The following is a 17061-nucleotide window of genomic DNA, read 5'->3' on the forward strand; positions in this document are numbered from 1 at the left end:
AAGCCCTCTCTGCAGTGCTAAAGCCCTAAATAAAGCAAGTCTAGATTTCCTCAGGTTCTGAATCTCTGGTCTCCCTAGGGCTCCTTGGGCTTGTTTGTTACTATCAAAATTATATATATTCAGAGACTAAGCCTTAGTCTAGGTTGACACCACTGGCCTGTCAGTTCAGATGCATATTTATTTTATTAATAGTTCATAGCCCATGATCAAGGATGGACACCATTTGTCAAATGTATCTGGTCATTTCGGCCAAAAGTAGCTTTTGGAAAAAAATACAACCAGCCCATCTAGATTTTTGCTAGTCAAGGTCTAACAGGTTGTGTCTAATCGGCAAAAAACTCAGGTGTTAATAATGAATTGCTCAATTGTTTCATGTGTCAATATTCTGTTGCCGATAAGCATTCCTTCGTTGTGACAATACTGCTTTTCCTTTGTTCAATCTTGGCAGGCAGTAGTTTGAAGGTGTCAAATATTTCTTCCTTTCTTAATGATATTGAAAGGATGTCCTTACCAAAAGACTGTAACAACTGTTCAAAGTGCAGTATGTTGCTGTATATTTGTACTTTTTTGTCGAATTCCTTTGGAACTCTACTATCAGTACAACATTAACTTTCCTTCGAGATCATTACAGAAAGGTTCCTTTTTGTCCCCAGCTGCAACGCGGAACAGGGGACTATGTATTCAGCAACATCCGTGCGTCCGTCCATACATCCATACGTCCGTACTCCCCGATTCTTGTTAATGCGATATCTCATGAACTGTTGTTACCCAATGTCTTCAAATTTGATGACAACCTACATTGGATGATTATGCAGACACCAGTTGATTTGGGTGACCTTGACCTTATCTTCAAGGTCACCTCACCACTTTGACCACTTTTCAAACTTATATGATTTATAAATGTGATATCTTATAAAACATTGCAATCAGTGTCTTCAATTATGTTGACAGCCTACATTAGATGATTACGCAGACACCAGTCAATTTTGGTGAACTTGACCTTATTTTCAAGGTCACCTCGACACTTTGACCACTTTTCAAACTCTTATGTTAAAATGATATCTCATGCAACTGTTTTACCCAATATCTTCAAATTTGATGACAGCCTACATTGGATGATTATGCAGACACCAGTCATTTCAGGCATCTTGTATGTGACCAAAAGTATAAAGTACTAAATATGTTGTAAATATTTCATTCTTCTTTTGGACATTGATATATTAGTGGCAACACTTGTTCTATATAGCTTCATAGAGTCCTGAGTGCATCGGAATCTAGGTTTTCCTTCTTTTATTCACACATTCCACTTTCTTGGCCACTTTAACTTGTTTGTCCCAACTGACATTGTGTAAAAGAAGGAAGAACTTTTTTATTTGTACAAAGACCTCTGGCCTGTGTACAATACATAGAGCACAATACAAAGCTTATGTGAAAAGCCAAGCATATAGCTGACGTTGTTTGTTCAAGACACAAATCGAGGAGGTCATGCTATTTTTGTTGTGGGTCTGAGTCAGGAATTAACTTGAAATTCTTAACATGAATTTTAACAAGTTGTACTGACACAAATCAAAGAAGAATAGCAAGTCACAATTAAGCAATATTTGTAGTGGTTTTATAAGCAAGACTTACAAACATATTACACAGACTGGGAACTGGCTGATTAATGAAATCGGAAAAATATTTTGAATCAATAGTTTCAGCTCACAGGTTATAATGAGGCAAAGTTTGGGTCAGTTGTGGAATGACTGTTTGTCAGTTTGTTTCCTGAGACGTTTTGGGGACTCTGGTCCTGCCTATTACTGGAGCGCATGGTACATGTGTGCCTGCTAGTGTCTGTAGCAGTTAATGGGTACCTGGTAGAACGGTAATGCGGCTGTTAATTTTTGTAGGCAGGTTTGTATGTATGATCCCCAGGGAGCAGATAACGAAACTCAAGTGCACTTTGAGTGGGGTTGTAATATTATGTTATGCTCCTAAGAACCAAGTTGGAAGGATTATAAATGCAGCAGTATTGTTGTTGTTGTTGCTGCTGTTGCTGCTGCTGCTGTTGTTGCTGCTGCTGTTGTTGTTGCTGCTGCTGCTGTTGTTGTTGCTGCTGCTGCTGCTGTTGTTGTTGCTGCTGTTGTTGTTGCTGTTGTTGCTGCTGCTGTTGTTGTTGCTGTTGTTGTTGTCATCCCATGTAGGGAAAGATCCACTGACCACACCACACTGGTCAATAGTCATGAGCCATCTTGACACATCTGTAAATTAAAAAGACACACCCTTTTAATATTCATCAGGGCCGTTGGGGTAGCCTAGTGGTTAAAGCGTCCACTCGTCACATTGAAGACCCGGGTTCGATACCCCACATGGGTACAATGTGTGAAGCCCATTTCTGGTGCCCCCCGCCATGATATTGCCGGAATATTGCTAAGAGCGGCATAAAACCCAACTCACTCACTCAATATTCATCTTTTGTACATCCCTGCATACAATATGTACATTATCTTTCACGGTGGTTCATGCCCCATCATCTTGTATTATTAATCATCAAGAGACATTCATCCGTCTTAATAAACATAAGTCATCTGAATTCACAAGGGCTAGCTATTGGTATAGATCATAGAGATATTCATTTACTAAATAGCGATAGATTATCAATAAATATCAGAAACGTAACTTTAAGCAAAACTTCCATAAATATCTGAAATTTTTTGATATATTTCACATCACTGGTGAGTGGCAACATGTTTGTCATGGATTATCAACAAAACAGCGTCCTGAACATAATTTAGAAGGAGACCATTCATTAAGTCCTAAATTGGTATATTTTCTGAAAAAATTAAAACTTTTTTCGATCACAAAAGTTTATGTACGACATTATCAATAACACAATTTTCTTATCGATAATCATTAATCATTTTTCCTATCGACAATATTTCTGATTATCAATCAATTTGCTAACCACATATACTATTATTCAACAATTAAGAGAGATGTTTTCGTGACTTGATGTTGTTTCAATTACAACTGAGTAATTTTGAGGGTAAATTTGCCAATTTCAGATGTCATTTTAAGTTTAAAGGTTCAGCTTGTTTTGTTCTATAAACTATTAGCATGTATAACATATCAAGGAATTTAGGATCACTAGTATGCTTTGATGCTGGCTGTATTCGTAATGCAGTGGTGGAAATAACTTTAAAATTGTTAGTGTACTCCGGTACAGTGGTACATGTAAAATCACTTCCCCTGATAATTTTTTCACTATACCGGCTGATTTTCTATTTGATTTTTTAAATAAACAACATAAGTCAACCGGACCAGGGGTCGAAATAACCCATTGCGTCCGAGTCCAGTGTTTTTTCTGTCGGGCAGGCAAATTTGTATATCACACTGTACCGGTGTCCAGTTGACTTTCCAATGTTAATTATGTTGTGTATTTTTAAAAATCGACAAGAAAATGGCCGGTATAGTGGAAAAATTATCAGGGCGCGTGATTTTACATGTACCACTGTACCGGAGTACACTAGCAATTTTAAAGTTATTTCCACCCCTGTGGACACCGATACAGCATGATAAACATATTTGCTTGCTCGACAGAAAAATACCCAGGACTTTGACATCTAGCAATGGGTTTTTTCCTTCCCTGTAATGTATGTGGCAGAAATGGCTCTAAATATTGAAGTAATAAAAACTATATTCATGTTTCTGTATGTGTTGGGCCAGGTGTTCCGAGATCTATCGTGGAAGTCTTGATACAAATGAACAGACATTGTTGGGTTGCTGAACAGTGCACAATAGGAAACCAAATATCAGATCCTGTGATTTGATAGTATTTTGGTTGTTGTTTCTGTTGTTTGTTTCTTTTTATGGAGACAGCTGGCAAGGTAGACAACGATTTGTAGGTATAGATCTTGGTACAGATGTTTTTGCTACATTCTTGAGCTGGGTAAAATTTCGACAATCAGAAATATCGTGATGGGAAGAATCATTAACAAATATCTTCCCTGATGTGTTAAGATGAAATCTGCTTATATTTTACACAAACAACTCAAAAAGGCACCCAGAACTCCCACAGTAGGACCAGCACAGGTTGCTGGAGATCTATTCTAACCCTGAATCCCTACAGTAGGACCAGCACAGGTTGCTGGGGATCTATTCTAACCCTGAATCCCCACAGTAGGACCAGCACAGGTTGCTGGGGACCTATTCTAACCCTGAATCCCCACAGTAGGACCAGCACAGGTTGCTGGGACCTATTCTAACCCTGAATCCCCACAGTAGGACCAGCACAGGTTGCTGGGACCTATTCTAACCCTGAATCCCCACAGTAGGACCAGCACAGGTTGCTGGGGACCTATTCTAACCCTGAATCCCCACAGTAGGACCAGCACAGGTTGCTGGGGATCTATTCTAACCCTGAATCCCCAGTAGGACCAGCACAGGTTGCTGGGGACCTATTCTAACCCTGAATCCCCACAGTAGGACCAGCACAGGTTGCTGGGGATCTATTCTAACCCTGAATCCCCACAGTAGGACCAGCACAGGTTGCTGGAGATCTATTCTAACCCTGAATCCCCACAGTAGGACCAGCACAGGTTGCTGGGGATCTATTCTAACCCTGAATCCCCACAGTAGGACCAGCACAGGTTGCTGGGGATCTATTCTAACCCTGAATCCCCACAGTAGGACCAGCACAGGTTGCTGGGGATCTATTCTAACCCTGAATCCCCACAGTAGGACCAGCACAGGTTGCTGGGGATCTATTCTAACCCTGAATCCCCACAGTAGGACCAGCACAGGTTGCTGGGGATCTATTCTAACCCTGAATCCCCACAGTAGGACCAGCACAGGTTGCTGGGGACCTATTCTAACCCTGAATCCCCACAGTAGGACCAGCACAGGTTGCTGGGGATCTATTCTAACCCTGAATCCCCACAGTAGGACCAGCACAGGTTGCTGGGGATCTATTCTAACCCTGAATCCCCACAGTAGGACCAGCACAGGTTGCTGGGGATCTATTCTAACCCTGAATCCCCACAGTAGGACCAGCACAGGTTGCTGGGGATCTATTCTAACCCTGAATCCCCACAGTAGGACCAGCACAGGTTGCTGGGGACCTATTCTAACCCTGAATCCCCACAGTAGGACCAGCACAGGTTGCTGGGGATCTATTCTAACCCTGAATCCCCACAGTAGGACCAGCACAGGTTTTCCTGGGGAGCTACTCTAACCCTGAATCCCCACAGTAGGACCAGCACAGGTTGCTGGGGATCTATTCTAACCCTGGTAGGACCAGCACAGGTTGCTGGGGACCTAACCCTGAATCCCCACAGTAGGACCAGCACAGGTTGCTGGGGATCTATTCTAACCCTGAATCCCCACAGTAGGACCAGCACAGGTTGCTGGGGATCTATTCTAACCCTGAATCCCCACAGTAGGACCAGCACAGGTTGCTGGGGATCTATTCTAACCCTGAATCCCCACAGTAGGACCAGCACAGGTTGCTGGGGATCTATTCTAACCCTGAATCCCCACAGTAGGACCAGCACAGGTTGCTGGGGACCTATTCTAACCCTGAATCCCCACAGTAGGACCAGCACAGGTTGCTGGGGACCTATTCTAACCCTGAATCCCCACAGTAGGACCAGCACAGGTTGCTGGGGATCTATTCTATTCTACCCTGAATCCCCACACAGTAGGACCTACCCCTGAGCACAGGTTGCTGGGGACCTATTCTAACCCTGAATCCCCACAGTAGGACCAGCACAGGTTGCTGGGGACCTATTCTAACCCTGAATCCCCACAGTAGGACCAGCACAGGTTGCTGGGGATCTATTCTAACCCTGAATCCCCACAGTAGGACCAGCACAGGTTGCTGGGGACCTATTCTAACCCTGAATCCCCACAGTAGGACCAGCACAGGTTGCTGGGGACCTATTCTAACCCTGAATCCCCACAGTAGGACCAGCACAGGTTGCTGGCACCATTCTACCCCTGAATCCCCACAGTTAGACCGAGCTGAGATTCACAACAGAATCAGAGAGTAGATGGAGGCTTGTAGAATTTTATTTCACAGAGATGAAAATGACAGATTCACGGCATTGTCTTATTTTATCCAATGACTGATCGTATCAACCATGCAATCATGTCACAGATGGGGGACATCCAGTTGATGATAAATCATTATAACATTGCTGCAACAATGAGTATGGTGGGTGTCTTGTAGAAATCAATACTTATAGGACACTTTAAATATGCTGCCAAAACGTTTATATCATTTCAAAATGTTCTTATGAAAATATTATCCCTTGCCACAAAGTAATAATAATAATTAGTCCTTTTATATTGCGCTAAATCCACACCGACAGCATGCTCATAGCGCAGACAAGATAGAATTTAGGAGTCATTTTAAAAACATAGAGAAAAGGTATGTCTTTAGGTTTGATTTGAAACATGTGACTGTTGGGCTTGTTCTAAGGTGAGCTGGTAGCTCATTCCAGTTCATCGCGTCCGCCACTTGAAAGGAACGAAAACCATAGGATTTCAACTTCCATTTTGGAATGTGAAGTAAGTTTTTGTCACTGGAGCCGAAGCTGTCTGCATGGAAGATATGGTTTGAACAGTTCTTTGAGATAGGCTGGAGCAGTGCCTAGTATGCACTGGTAGACGAGGGTTAAAACTTTAAAGTTCACTCTAGCTCTTATGGGCAACCAGTGTAACTGTTTTAGAATAGGGGTCATGCTTGAGAACTTTGGTGCTTTGCTCACAATCCGTGCTGCAATATTTTCTATGCGTTGCAGACGGTTTAAGAGCTCTTGTGAGATGTTTAAAAGCAAGCTATTACAATAGTCTATTCTGGAAAGAATGAGGGAACGAACAAGGGCAGCTGTAGAACATTCAGTCAGTAGATGTCGATTTTTCCGATGGTCCGGATATGATGATAACATGACTTGCAGATCTCCAATACTTGTCTTTCCATTGAAAGGTCTGACTGTAAATATACTCCTAGATCTTTTACAGAAGTTGAGAAATAAATCTCTGTTTCCCCAATAGTGAGATGGCTGATGTTCACCTTTGACACGCGGGCTTTAGGGCCTACAAGCATAGCCTCTGTCTTGTCCTCATTTAGTTTAAGCATATTGTCATTCATCCATGACTTTACTGAAGAGCAGCAGTCCTCAAGATTGGTCAATGGTGATGTGTCACTGGCTGGGAGAAAGCTGTCAACCATCTGGGTGTCGTCAGCATAAAGATGATGCAGTACCTGGTGATTGCTGATAACCTGCTCCAGCTGCCTGGTATACAGGGTGAAGAGTAACGGTCCCAGCACAGAGCCCTGCGGTACTCGAAGTCAACTGTGACAGTGGAGGAATGAGACGCCTTGATGACTACTGACTGTTTTCGGTCAGTCACATAGGACGAAACCAGGACAAAATGGTCTCTCCAATGCCATACTCATCTGATAGCCGCTGTAGCAGTTTCTGGTGATCAACAGTATCAAACGCTGCTGAGAGATCTAGCAGAACTAATACTGCAACTTTGCCGTTATCCACTGCTTGCTGAAGATCATCCAGTACTCTGCGGAGGGCAGTTTCCATGCTGTGGGCTTTTCGATAGGCTGACTGAAACTTTGCCATAAGATTGTTCTGCTCCAGGAAATCCAAAAGCTGTGCATTCACAGCTTTTTCGAGGATTTCTGACAGGAAGGACAAATTGGAAACTGGTCGATAATGTTTCAAAGTATTTTTTGTCCAGGTTAGATTTTTCAATCAGAGGTTTCACTGCTGCCTGTTTAAAAGCATTTGGCACCTCACCACTAGCAAGACTAATGTTTATGATCCTGGTAATGACAGGGAGGAGGACATCCATGAGCCCCAGGAGCACATTTGTCGGGACTGGGTCCAACTCGCAAGTAGTTTTCTTGGAGTCTGTTATTATACCCAGAACCTGGTTTTCACTTAAGGGTTGAAATTTGCACATCCTGCATCCAGTAGATATCCGCTCTCCCGATATATTCTGATCACTTGGAACGACGAAGGCTTTTCTAATAGTAGTTACCTTCTCAGTGAAAAATTCATTGAAATCCTCTGCCAAGGATTCATCACTATCGGCATCAGGAAGTGTAAAGTCTTTTTCTTTAGGGTCTATGGATTACTGTTATTAATTTGCTGTCTGGAACTGGATGACCTGGGCCAGTGTAGGGGACTGTAAGTGAGTGAGGGGCCAGGTAACACATCAAGGGTGACAAGGAGCACCGACCAGACTTGAGGGGAGATTAAACGGTCGGCGAGGAGGTACAACTCGGACCATGTAGCAATAGACAGATGTACAGGAGACGAAATGTAGTATGGGATTAGCAGGTCTCCGGACCAGTGATCAGGAAGCAAGGTTAAGGTGCTGACCTATTCTACCTTTACTAAAATGAACTTGACCAAAAGTCAGTTGTAGGCAATACGGGAAATATGACAAAACATAGTGTTTCTAGGTATAAGGTATCTTTGTTCTTTCTGAATGCATTTCATTCAAATGAATTGACAAAATGTCATGGAATATAATTCTTCAACTTATGATGCCACTCCTCAAGATGGTTAATCGTCCTGGGCTCATTATGTCCGAACTGTGTCCAGATTCCTACAGGAAAGCATACTTCACAGTCCACCCATGTGCTGGTCATATACTCATTGAAGTCATTCTAATGGGACGTGTTTGTGATGTGTTGTAGATTTAATGAAATGTCCAGTTGTGGAACAGCTGCACACACTTCCTGCACACACTTCCAATTAGAAGATAAGCATACTGTGTCGGTAATTCAGAGGTTTATAACGAAATTATAATAGCTCTAATTTTTTTATTTTAAATAAACAATTAAGAGCTATTATAATTTTTTTATATACCTCTGATTTTCCAACACAATATGTTCTTCTTCATTCTACCATAACCGCGTTATTAAGATTTTTTAAGAATGCATGCTGTATTTTATAGGTCAAAAATAATTTCCCATTCTGCCAACAGTAATTTTTGTAGGCAAACTGGGATGTAGGCATATTGGGTCTGTAGGCAGAATGGGATGTAACCCCTTGTACACTGTCACTTGCAGATATAGTTGATCACGGATTAAATAATCAGGGAGGGTTTATGATAACTAAAAACGGTTCAGCGAAACAGTCACGATCTGGACATTTGATGGATGTATCACATTCTTTGACATGGGAAAGTTTGCGGGACACAACTAGATTGGTCAGAGATCACTGCCCTCCCAGACACTCAGGGTTTCTTACAGTACCTGTGTTGTCAGTATAACGGTTTGAGTTAATAGAAAGCCACTAGAAGTTGGTTGTTCCTGCTCGGACGCTACCTGGGAGAGAAGCTCCAAGAACCGAGTCGATTACTGATACGCAAATAAATGTTTTTTCTCAGAACCTGTATACTGGATCATAAAAGCGTATGAAGTTTTGAGATTATGTCTATGATTTTAGTTAAAATCTACACAGATTTTCACTTACACTGACATATTAAATAATAATAAGGATATATGCATTTATAAGGCGTTAAACTCCATTCACTAGGTAAATGCTCATAGCGCTAACAATCAAAGCACAGCACATTATTACCTATTATGATGCCTCTTAGGTGCCAGGAGGTTATGTCACATGACTTATCCCACTGGGTACCCATTTTCTGCTGGGTGAAGAGAGGCAATTTTGAACAAACTCACATGTGCTTCGTTGTGTGGCAGGACTCAAGTCCTAGAAACTCTCAAGAGTCAAGCTGCCAAACACGGTCACACATCCAAGGACTCTCCATGCCCATAGTTGCGTAACTTCAACTGATTTGTGACCTGAGCTCTATGCACAGGACCAAACACCACCAGTTTCCATTATAATTAATTGACAAAAGCATATGTTTACATACAATGGGTTGTATAAAAAAAGAAAATTCAATCCCTCAAAATCAAATCTAAATTCAAGATTTCTGTCATCACAACCATAGCATATATTTTTAGGGCTTTAGTATGTAGTAAATAGGCTCTGCATGTACACTCAGTGTCACTCACTGAAGTAAACAGTATATTGCAATACGTATCGGCATACGAGAACCAGAATTGCAATAACTTGCATAACAATCTATTTGCCAATATACAGCCCTACTGGTAATATGTCTCGCAATTCCTCATCGACCATGGTGACGTGTAGGAAAGGTAAAAGAGTCTGAGATGAGTGACCACCTTCCATCTGTTGCTGCTGCAGCTGCTGCAGTTTGTTACATTTGAAAAGACGTCAGAAGAAACGTCTTGTGTTTGACTAGAGGCAGTGGAATAGCCTAGTGGTTAAAGCGTTCGCTCCTCACGCCAAAGACCCCAGTTCAATTCTCCACACGGGTACAATGTATGAAGCCCATTTCTGGTGTCCCTCGCCGTGATATTGCGGGAATATTGCTAAAAGCGGCGTAAAACTAAACTCACTTATTCAGTGTGTGTGATTAATGCTACCAGTGGACTGTGATTCTGCATCAGCAAACTGCTTGTCTGGTTTAATTTTGATATGATATCTCAGAGTGGGGCCCTATAAGTTACATAAAATAAGCCCATGCATATATTCCTGAATGGGTCCCTGTCCACTGTGGATGTTACAATTCACTCTCGTATTTGGTGAATCAAACTGTATCCCTTCATGAATTTCATTCGTTATTCACGATCACAAGAATCAAATATTTATGATTTGTTTAAAAGAATTTTTACATAAATTTTTAGTTGTTATTTATCAAAATGAGATACGCTATATGTACATGCCAGTCAGGACCACAATCAACACTCTTTATTCAATTTGACAGTAATCTGCTCAGTGTGATCATCAATTAACAATGTCAACAATGTGAAAAAGATGTCAAAGAGTACCGGTAGATCTTGAAAGGCATTTAGAAGTTTGACGAACATGAATAAATGACACGTTTTTATGGATAACAACTTCTGTTCATTCTTTATACAACATTTCAGAGCTAATTCTTGCTCCTTCATCAGGTGAATGATGAAGAATAAAAAATAAACAGAAGTTGTTATCCAAAAAAAAGTGTCATTTATTCATGTTCATCAAACTTCTAAATGCCTTTCAAGAACTACCAGTACTCTAAATGTATTTTGTTCCTGTTTAACTGAACATAGTAAAAATGCTTCACTGGCCTTTTACTGTATTGCTGAGTATTCGTATTTAATAATAATAATAATAATAATAATAATGTGTCCATTTATATAGCGCCAAACTCCACACTAGGTATGCTCATAGCGCTAACAATCAAGGCACAGCACATTATTACCCCGGATAACCCAAGCTGCCTGTTAGGCTCTAGAAGGTTATAGTCATATGACTTTTTCCACCGGGTACCCATTTTCCTGCTGGGTGAACAAAGACAATTTTGATCAAACTCACTTGCCTAAGGTGAGACCACATGTGTCACACGTGCTTCGTTGTGGGGCAGGACTCAAGTCCTAGAAACTCTCAGGAGTCAAGCTGCCAAACACGGTCACCCATCCAAGGACTCTCCGAGCTCGACTCTGCTTAACTTCACCGATTTGTGACCTGAGCTTTGAGCACAGGACCACGCGCTGCCACATGGATTTGTGACAGCCCTTAGTCACTGTCAGCTTCTTGGCAGACCACCAGAAAGCACTCAATCTCGGATGGGACTCAACCCAACAAAAGTACCAGAATCTGTGGTGGTGGTGGAATTGGGTTTAACGTCGTGCTTGAGAATATTTCGCTCATATGACGATGTGCATGCGTGTGTATGTGTATGTGTGGCTGCTTGTACTAACCCAGACTGAAGCTGGTTTTATAGTGCTAGCCCACTGAGATACCATGCCGCAGTGAAGCATGAATACCCCACTCAGACACATTATACTGACTCCGAGCCGACCACTCCTTGTTGTACCCATTAATGCCGAACGCCAGGCAGGGACCAACAAGTACCATATTTTAACGTCTTTTGGTATGACGCAGTCGGGGATCGAACCCGCGACTTTCCTCACTCCGGGCGGACGCTCTAGCCACTACACCACGGAAGCGGTCAGCAGAATCTGTACTTGACTGAGAAAGTGTAATCCCAAACACAGTTTCTAAATGGCATTGTGACACGTCACAATTTCATTCTGGAAACCCAAAAGTCCAGCAAAACACATTCCATTATTTGATAAATACAACATGTTTTCATTACTATTTCAGATGTGCCTTTCAGTTAAACGTTGCCTTTACCTTTACTACTTATTGTAGTAACCCATGCTTGTCGTAAGAGGCGACTAACGGGATCGGGTGGTCAGGCTCGCTGACTTGGTTGACATATGTCATTGGTTCCCCATTGCGCAGATCGATGCTCATACTGTTGATCACTGGATTGTCTGGTCCAGACTCCATTATTTACAGACCGCCGCCATATAGCTGGAATATTGCTGAGTGCGGCATAAAACTGAACTCACTCACTCACTCACTACTTATTGTACATATTGTATACAGCACTTGCTTGATAACGGTTTTGGCAGCAACACCACTTTCATTATAATAAAGAAGCCATATTTCCATTAAACTTTCTCCGTTGTTCAAACAATCACGGCTCTCAACAGATATTTCTATGTCATACAAATTCATGTGAGAATTTTTCAAGTTCTTGGTGTTGTCATCAAGAACATGTGGATTTAGCTGGCTTCGTCCTCATTTCCAATTTGAAGATTCTGTGTTTCATCTCAAACGTGGCATCATAATAAAATAAGGAAGTTGTTATCCATACAGTATCTTATTATTCATCAACTTCTAATATGCCAATCAAACAGATCATCTCAATTTGTTGAGTATGTCAGTGCAAGCTGCAAAGATAAGGCCACGGAGCGGAATGATGATCTTTTTTTCTCTGTGTACAGTTACATAATTTCTGCAAACACCAGCGAAATTTGTGCTGATGAAGTCGATCTATCCCATCTTGAGTCTTGTGTATTTGAGTAAAACTGTTGCAGCTTTTAAGTGTATCTTGCTTTCTATGTAATTATGTATACATTCTATTGATCACACTGGGCAATTACGTGACACCAGGTGTGAGCTGTACAGGTGCACGTGAGGGTAGGCCAACACCGCATAATGTGCAGCTTAATATGTCACATTCTATGGAAATCTCAAATTGATTGTTTTATTACATGACTAATGAGCATTCTGTTTGGGTTAGACTCGTCTTATCAGGACCGAGATTATTCTGTGTATAAACTTTCCTTGTCATGTGAAATTAGAGTGTAAACATACTGTCGTTTATATAGGGGAGACATTGAAAACATTGGATACCAAGATATGTACATGAATAATCTTGAATTTCAATCTTTTGTAAGATTCTCTCATATGCATTAACGTTTTTGTCCTGTAAATGAGTGTGTAAATATATTGATATTTATATGTGTGTCAGATATTTCAATAACGCACTGAATTAGCTGAATGAAGAGAAAATGAGTTAAATTTGTGTCATGATACTTTTTCAGAACTCAGTAACAAATTGTTTCTTCTAATTTATTTTTGTTACTATGGTAACATATGGCATAGATATGTAAGATTAGTGTCAAGTTATCTTGATATGTTATATATAGTAGACATACAGTATTGGAGGATCCAGGGGTCATGTAGTGAGCATTCCTCCCCTTCAGTCTACATCCCCCCTATACCCTTCTGGGTTTATTGATATAACTCCCCCGTGAAGATCCAGATCAGAATTGATCTCCAGTAACCCATGCTTGTCATTAGAGGCGACTAACAGGATCGGGTGGTCAGGCTCGCTGACTTGGTTGACACATATCATTGGATCCCAATTGCGTAGATCGATGCTCATGATGTTGATCACTGGATTGTCTGGACAGATTGATTATTTATTTGGTAATGAAATCTGGACTTGACAAACTAGTGATAAATATCATGAGCATTAATTCATGCAATTGTGATAGAATTACTTGCGGTCAAAACAATCTTAACCACCCAAACCATTTACCTGTCTTTTCATGATCAGTGTATGTTGCCAAGAACTTATGTTCTTATCCAGCATCCTTCCAGCTTAAAATCTTTTTATTGTAATTTTTGTAGTAGTGATGCCTGGACCAGATTATATGAGTTTTATATTGTTTTCAGTTTGTGGGATAACATGCCCTTGAAGAAGATCTGTTGTATTGGTGCCGGATATGTGGGAGGTCCATCATGTGCGGTCATCGCATACAAGTGTCCGAACCTGGAAGTCGAGGTCGTTGACCTGAGCCAGGAAAGAATTGACCAGTGGAACTCTGATGACCTGCCTATTTTTGAGGTGAGTGAAAACGTTTGAGACTGTTGCAGTTCCAAAGTGTGATGTCAAATCAGGTTTTCAATCCTTATGTTTGTGGGTAATAGCAAGTAATTTTATCTGCCTACCTACCTATCTACCTACCTACCTATCTTCCTATCTACCTACCCAACCACCTACGATACGATACGATATTTATATAGCGCACCTATCCAGGCAACTAGTGCTTGCTCAAGGCGCTGGTATTGTTTCCCTTGATCATTGGATGTCAATCTCAACGGCACATCGTGTTATCAATCTCAACTCCCGAGTATGCAACCCTTGCAGCCACTAGGCGCACTGAGTTATTGTGGCTTTCTCATCCAAACGAGGTACCCATTCACAGCTGGGTGGACTGGGACACATAGTCACAGTACTTTGTCTAACTTCACTGCACGTTGCTGTATCCGCAACTAGGTGTTTGCACGTATTCATGTGGCCACCATCTGGTCATATACCAACGGATTCGTGGGTTCTTTTAAGTGCACAGGGTTGTGTACTGTACACTAGGGGTTGTGACAACACTGAAAGAGTCTGCGCACAAAGTTGACTCCAAGGTTTTTACACCCGGTTACAGGTGGGCTCGATCCCGACACCTCAGCCTCACTGGATCACTAGCCTGGCGCCTTAGCCAGCTCGCCCACCGCGCCCCTTAGCCAGCCCTCGGGCACCTACTCACTCACCCACCACAACTACATAGCTTACGGGATATTTTGAGGGTTTTAAAGAAGCATTTGTCAAGAGGGGAAACGTGTGTTATTTCTGTATTTCAGCCGAGATTGTACGAGGTTATCCAGGAATGTCGAGGCAGAAACCTCAAGTTCTCCACCAACATCGACCAAGCCATCCAGGAGGCGGAGCTCATCTTTATTTGTGTCAACACACCTACCAAGAACTATGGCATTGGCAAGGTGAGTCAGAAATCAAGGGACCAGTAATCTTTGAAATCAAATCAGTGGGACACCATTCATCAGGAAATTCCCTTAAAACCCCTGTTAATCAGGGCTGTTCAGGTGAAACTCTATTAATTAGGACAGTTCAGCTATATTACCGTATGTTTGAACTTGTTTGCTGCTGATTGCTATTTCCGGCTCAAATACACACGGTAATCTTAATCTTAATTAATTTATAGAGCAAAAACTGTAATTAAAATTACACAATGCTAGGATATATTTCTTTGGGTTAAATAATAGTATTCTGTATTATATTTTACTGATGACTGCGTCAGAATTCGTCCCATTATATTATTGTGCATGTTTGAACTTGATCGCCTGGGAAACATGTGCACAGCTGATTGCTATTTCCGACTCAGATACACACGGTAATCTTAATCCCTGCAAATAATACAATGCCCAGCAAAAACAACTTAGAACTTAAAAGGTAAATAATCTTGTCTAGTGATGTTTAATTGCAAATTTGACGTCTACTGACAAAGTCGTCTTCTGTTGTTTGTTCACGCGAAGTGATACGATGTTGTTTTCTTACCCCTGGAAAAAAGTTTGACGAAAGCGTAACCCATAGATAAGACAACCCCCTTCTACAGACTGATTTTTGGGTTCTTAAAATTCGGCTTATAGACGGTCATATACGGTAGTCAGGAAATGCTGCTTTATTTGTTTGTTGTTTTTAAAACACACACACACACACACACACACACACACACACCGCCATGCAGCAATATCTGCTGGTGGTTTGTAAATAATCGATTCTGGACCAGAGAATCCAGTGATCAACAGCATGATTATTGTTAAAACTAAACTCACTCACTCACACTCCCCATCAATGCTAGTTGCCCTGTCCACCTGACACCCACAGTGTTTTGCAGGGCCGGGCTGCTGACCTTAAGTACATAGAGTCTGCTGCCAGAAGGATAGCTGCTGTTGCCAATAGCTCCAAAATCGTGGTTGAGAAGAGCACCGTCCCGGTCAAGGCGGCAGAGAGCATCACAGATATCCTCAAGGCAAATGTGAAGAAAGGTGTTAAGTACCAGGTTAGTATTTGGATATATTACTCGCCCGTGGAAGATACTGCAGTGTAATATTTTTACGGCAATAATACACTAGTGTAATATTGCTAGACATATGACGTCATAATGGTTCACAGTTATGACGTCACAATGCTAATGCCGCTGTCGCAATGATACTAGACCTTGCTTGACTCACGGAAAGCTGAGAGTCATCACACTGTAGGCAATTTCGCCGCAGTTTCTATCAATTTATGTTGGAGAGTAATAAACCGAATACTAAACTTGCTTCTTAGAAATACCATTTTGATTAAACTCGTGAAAGATTTAGTATCAAACTCGCTTTCGCTCGTTTAATACCAAATCATTAACTCGTTTAATAAAAATGGTATTACACGGAAGGTCGTTTAGTGTCTCTATACATACAGTATCATCCTTTCATATGTATCTCACTTGGCCCATCGTCAGCAACAGTGGTGTTGGAAGGCCTAAACTGTTTGCATTTTTATCCCCCCGGGATGTAATGGGGGGGATATAGTCGATGCCTCGTCCGTCCGTCCGTCCGTCCATCCATCTGTAATCATTTTGTTTCCTGAGCATAACTCGAAAACTGTTCAATATCTTTCAACAGAACTTGGCAGATATATGAGACAGATCTTGAAGTGGTGCCTTTTGCTATTTACAGATTTTTGTCATTTTCACTATTCCTAGTTTCCATGGAAACAATTTGGACTTAGTCTAAATAGACATTAAGCTGGACTTTAAGTAACTGTCAGATGATTTCT

General features: G+C 41.4%; 1 protein-coding gene across 1 annotated transcript in view; it reads left to right on the forward strand.

Annotated features, from left to right (window-relative positions):
- Positions 1–17061, forward strand: part of LOC124266231 (UDP-glucose 6-dehydrogenase-like) — a 60151-nt gene that overhangs the window by 9517 nt on the left and 33573 nt on the right. The window contains 3 exon segments of the mRNA XM_046701048.1: positions 14127–14298; positions 15087–15224; positions 16139–16303. Of these exon segments, the coding sequence (XP_046557004.1) occupies positions 14127–14298; positions 15087–15224; positions 16139–16303 (475 nt within the window).

Source organism: Haliotis rubra, unplaced genomic scaffold (genome assembly GCF_003918875.1).
Source record: "Haliotis rubra isolate DU_JTF1 unplaced genomic scaffold, ASM391887v1 Scf124, whole genome shotgun sequence".
Taxonomy (NCBI): domain Eukaryota; kingdom Metazoa; phylum Mollusca; class Gastropoda; order Lepetellida; family Haliotidae; genus Haliotis; species Haliotis rubra.